The sequence below is a fragment of the Emydura macquarii genome, unplaced genomic scaffold (genome assembly GCF_026122565.2).
Source record: "Emydura macquarii macquarii isolate MOO-44397 ecotype Brisbane River unplaced genomic scaffold, CSIRO-AGI_Emac_v2 contig_3080, whole genome shotgun sequence".
NCBI classification, from domain to species: Eukaryota; Metazoa; Chordata; order Testudines; family Chelidae; genus Emydura; species Emydura macquarii.
The window spans coordinates 3,300,756-3,306,155 of NW_027133217.1; the positions used below are offsets into that span (position 1 = coordinate 3,300,756).

Sequence of the window (5,400 nt, forward strand, 5' to 3'; positions counted from 1 at the left end):
GAATCACTGGGTGAAAGTCTCTAACTTGTCTTATTCAGGAAATGAAAATAGATTCATGCGTAGATTTCAAGGCCAGGTGGGATCATCATGTCTGACTTTCTGTACAACACAAGCCAGAGAAATACACTCACGTGCCCCTGTATTGAGCCCAAAAGGTTGTGTTTGACTCTATGCAACACATCTTTCAGATGACCATAATAATCCTTCCTGGCCTTAAAAGCCTCTGGATCTTTTATTAAACAAGATGTGGATAAAAACGGGAGTGCTCCGTGTTCTTCAGTGAAAGGGTTAATCTTGGTTGCTAATAGAGAATGAGATCATGAGTCACTCTTCCTTATCTGCCAGGAATGGTTTATAAACACAGCATTGCAGCTTTCCCTCTCAGTCTGGCTGGAATTTCAGCTCCAGTTCACAGCTCTCCAACCATGGCTTTCTGGGTGACAGTTCTCTGGGCGCTGTTAGCAACCGTTCTCGGCGGCCTCTATCTCCTGGGAGCGTTTCGAAGGAGGAGACCCACGGAGCCTCCATTAGATAAAGGCCACATTCCGTGGCTGGGCTACGCCCTGGATTTCAGAAAGAACAGCGCAGAGTTCCTGAAAAAGATGCAGAGGAGACATGGGGACATTTTCACCGTGCTGATTGGAGGCTACTACTTCACCTTCGTAATGGACCCTTTCTCTTTCGGCGCCATAGTGAAGTCTTCAAGAACCAAACTAGACTTTGAGAAGTTCGCGATCGAACTGGTCGCCAGGGTTTTTGGGTATCACCAATGTGAAAACAACCATAAGATTCTTCAGCTGACAAGCACAAAACACCTCATGGGAGACGGGCTAGTGGTCATGACTCAAGCCATGATGGAGAATTTGGAGACCCTCCTGTTTCACAACAGGGGCTCAGGAGAAGAGGAGAGACCCTGGCAGCAGGACGGGCTCTTCCACTACAGCTACAACATGGTCTTCAGAGCCGGCTACCTGGCTTTGTTTGGAAACGAGCCGGGCAAAGGGCCACACAGCGAGGAGAAAGCCCAGGAACTCGACCTCAGGCAGTCCGAAGAGTTGTTCAACGAGTTCCGGAAGTACGACCGCCTCTTCCCCCGCCTGGCCTACGCCGTGCTGCCCCCTCGTGAGAAAATGGAAGCGGAGAGGTTGAAGAGGCTGTTCTGGCAGGTGCTTTCTGTGAAGAACAGCCGTCAGAAGGATAACATCAGCGGGTGGGTAAGCGACCAAGAACAGTTCTTGGTGGAGGCTGGGGTGCCTGAGTACATGCGAGATCGATACATGTTTCTGCTTCTCTGGGCAGCTCAAGGCAACACGGGCCCGAGCTCTTTCTGGATTCTCTTGTATCTAATGAAGCATCCCGAAGCAATGCAGGCTGTGAAGGAGGAAGTGGACCAAGTTTTAAGAGAGGCTGGTCAGGAAGTGAAGCCAGGCTGCCCTGTGGTGAACGTCACCAGGGACATGTTAATGAAAACCCCTGTTCTGGACAGCGCCGTGGAGGAGACCCTGCGCCTGACGTCGGCCCCTATTCTGATCAGGGCAGTGCTTGAGGACCTGAATCTCAAGATGGCCAATGGCAGAGAGTACACCCTCCGCAAAGGGGACAGGGTAGCCCTGTTTCCTCACGTCGCAGTGCAGATGGACCCAGAAGTCCATCCTGAGCCTCACAGCTTCAAATACGACAGATTCCTGAACCAAGACGGCACTAAAAAAGATTTCTACAAGAATGGGAAAAAGCTGAAATACTTTAACATGCCCTGGGGGGCAGGAACCTCAATCTGTCCCGGACGTTTCTTTGCAGTCAATGAAATAAAACTGTTTGTGTTCCTGATGTTGACTTACTATGACTTGAAGCTAGTTAACGAGAAAGAGGAGATCCCTCCAATAGACGTGAGCCGATGGGGATTTGGTTCAATGCAGCCCACTCGCGATGTCCAGTTTAAATATCGTCTACGTATTTAATTTGAAAACGTCAGCCCTTCCTGCTGCAGTCCTGTTGTGTGCTGGCCCCGTCATTCAGTCAGGTGTGATTGATTTGTCAGGCTGAACTGCAGTAAAAGTTAGGGAAGAGACTGGTCTGTGCCAAGCTCTCCCATAAATGTGATATTTTAGTTTAGATTATCGATATGCCCTAACTTGTTAGATGATTGTTCTGATCTTGCTCCTTATTTGGCATCACAGCACCGCTTGGAACTTTTCATGTTTAATCAACATGTTTGTCTGACCCTGGAACGCTCAGACTCACTTCAGAAATCTCCCCATCTGCCGTTACACAGCTTATTACCATTCTGTAAGTGAACATGTGCTGATACGCAAAGGGAACAAGAATCTTAGTGAATTCCCAGAAGGAAAATAGGAACAGGGAGAATTTCCTTAGCCTGGATTTTTTGGTTTTTATTTTTTCCACTCTTCTTACTGTAAATCTGAAATGCCTGACTGTGCACTTAGAAAAATATTGAATGGTCCTAGGACAAATACATTCTTTATACAGTGGTTAGGAACAAGGGTTCTTGTGATTAATTTAAAATTAAAATTGTCTTGAGTATAATCTTTCTGTACTTTGCTAAATTTTCTTCATATTAAAAGAATGCTGGCAGCCTATTTGGTTCCCAGGAATTATTGTTCCTAAAGCAGAGATTCTATTGGGAAGGAATCTGGCAATTTGACATAGTGGAATTTTCCGAGAACTTACTTCCCTGCTCCCAATACTCTGCTTGATAAGAAAATGGAACAATCCAGAGATCTAGCCCGTTTCATTTAGCTGTGACACTTAAGTGAGCAGCAAAAGGGCTTTTACAAATATATCAGAGCAAAAAGTAGTATATGTACAATTTTCAAAAGCACCTGAGTGATTAAGGAGACTAAGTCCCATTTTAAGTGACTTAGCTATTTACGGACACATTTTTAAAGGTGTTTTCAAAAACTTAGGTGCTTTTGGACATTTTACTCCTAGAAAAGTAGTTCCACTAATAAATTAGGAGAGGAATACAATTAAGCAGGAATCATAAATAAGTGAAATATTAAGCTAATGAAAGTCTGTACAATTAGGAAGCAATGAAAGAAAAACTTTTAAAAATAGCTCTTGATAAAAAATTGGAAAATTTGAACATACACAAATCAGTCAGTCCAAATGACAGATACATTTTTCACGCAACTCCCCTCATCTCATTTGGGCTCTGCTTTAACATTTTCCCATTATTTTACTAGGAATAGAAATTAAGCTTACTGGATGTGAATGGTCCAAAATCACTCTTCTTACTACTTTGCACTCAAAGAAAATTTTACCTGAGGTGTCTGAGGCTAGTAAGGGAATGAACTATAAAGCTTACTGAACAATTGACAGTTGTTTTTAAGAAGTTTTGAAGATCTGGGGAGGTAGCAGAAACCTGAACAAAAGGAAATGTAAAAAGGGTGTTCCTGACCATTCATGTTTAGTAAGGTTAACTTCTATTCCTTATAAGATAATACACAAATATTAAGAGAAGAATCACTAAACATCTACAGGCAATAAGCAGCAGACACACATTTGGAAGGAATGACAGAACTGGTGGAGGCAGCGTGTGCTTAGAAAAACGTACAATTCAGAACCATCACACTGTACCCATAGATACCCCTATGTAACCATGTCATCTTATTACTGTTATTAGCACCCCATCCCACTCACCTCCTCTTGTTTGTTATCTGGCCTCTGATTTAACAAAGCTGTTAAGTAAGTACTTTAATTTTAAGTCAATGGGATTTAAGCACATGCTTAAGTGCTGTGCTGAATCCGGGCTCACTTGAGTAATGAGAGGGAGGATGATGGTAACAACAGCAAGATTACAAGGTTAAGAAAGCACAACGGGATGCTTCTAAATCATGTGTGTTTCTATCTGCAGCCCCCCACTGGCCTTCTCACTTCTCACTGTGGGCGCGGGAACCAAGGAGGCCAGCGCTGGGCCACATTCCGCGGGGGCTGGGAATTGGGCCCAGACTTTGGACACAAATTGTTCTCTGCGGGACCCCTGGCTTGGGCTAAAAAAGGCCATGTACTACACAAGCAATAATCATGCGCTGCTTTCACAGCAGCTTCCTGGCTTAGAGTTAGGGAGGGGTACCATGGTAACAGGGTTATAATGTGTCCCCCCCTTCTATTCCTCCCCTCACCATCTGGATAAAGAAGATGATAAGAAGTGCTTTCTCAGACAGCATGCCTGGTAGAGAAAACTCGGGATATCTTCTCCCTTGTTCTTCCCTTGCAGCTGGTTTGTTAAGGAGATTTATGGTCATTCCTGCTGTCAAGATAGCCAAATTCATGGTGAAAATGCATATGCCACGCAGGTTAAGTGGTAAATAATAAACAGGGGCGGGTGTAATTAGATGCCTCCTCTAGCCATTCATATTCGTTTTATAACCATTTATATCACCAAATAGGGGTTTTCTGGGGCGTTGTAGAATTGGGTGTATTGACATATCATTTTAGATAAAAAGTTGTAAAGCAGGTAACTCGGGGCTCATTTTGTTGGTCGCGCGACAAAAGGGAACGAGTGAACTAGAGGCTGTAACCGAATAAACGCTCCTTATCGCTCCACCTGGCTCAATCTTCCTTTAATCGACCTGCAACACTCATGAGTTCTGCTTCTGAGGCCTTATCTACAGGGGATGTTACTGTGAGGCAAGTCAAGGTGTGAATCTACAAAACACTAGCCAGTCACACCTCAACGGCCATGTGGTCCCTGCTACTGCACACTAAAAGTTCCATAGTGTGCATTGACTGCAGAACTTTTAGTGTGCGGTAGCAGGGTCCCCCCGGCCACTTACTGCACTGCAGAGACATACCCTGGCTTGCCACGCACTAACCCACTTTGTAGAGTTGTGAGTGCAAATCACTGTCACTTTCAGCTGTGAATGAAAATCACTATAATAGCAATTGTTCTAAGGTTCTTTTTACTCTGTAAACCCTACTCTGTCAGGGGAACCACTTATAACACCATAGTTCCTCTGATCTGGGAAAAACATAACTCAGCCTCGCCAACATCAAGGGAACTGAACTGGTTTTCAACTCTGTCCCGGAGCCAGGCTCAAACTTGGACTTTGGCTGATTCATATGATTCGAGAACGCAACATGTTTCGCTCTCATCTAAACTGCAAGACCAAAGTGTACTTTATCCTCATCAGGGCACAACTGTGTTGTAGCTAAGTCCCAAAGCCCAGCTAACAAGTAAAATCGATCTAGGCAATAGCTTTTCATCACCGCAAAAAATATTAAATGGCAAGGCACTCCAAAGAGGTCCTGGAGTATCACCCGCAGGGAAATCTAGTGCATTCCAAAATATAATCAAGCACACACATAGGCGCTATGGTTATTGTTTGATTAAGTTTAATTGGATCACCATGGCAATCAACAGTCTCTTTAACAAAGCTA

General features: G+C 44.3%; 1 protein-coding gene across 1 annotated transcript; it reads left to right on the forward strand.

Annotated features, from left to right (window-relative positions):
* Window positions 1–235: 235 nt before the first annotated feature.
* On the forward strand, window positions 236–4,564 carry CYP8B1 (cytochrome P450 family 8 subfamily B member 1). Its single transcript, XM_067530398.1, has one exon. The coding sequence runs from the start codon at window positions 348–350 to the stop codon at window positions 1,956–1,958; it is 1,611 nt and encodes a 536-aa protein (XP_067386499.1). The 5' UTR covers window positions 236–347; the 3' UTR covers window positions 1,959–4,564.
* Window positions 4,565–5,400: the final 836 nt, after the last annotated feature.

Bases quoted from the DNA above. Each gene is read 5' to 3' on its own strand.
- CYP8B1 (XM_067530398.1), top strand. From the start codon at position 348: ATGGTTTATAAACACAGCATTGCAGCTTTCCCTCTCAGTCTGGCTGGA.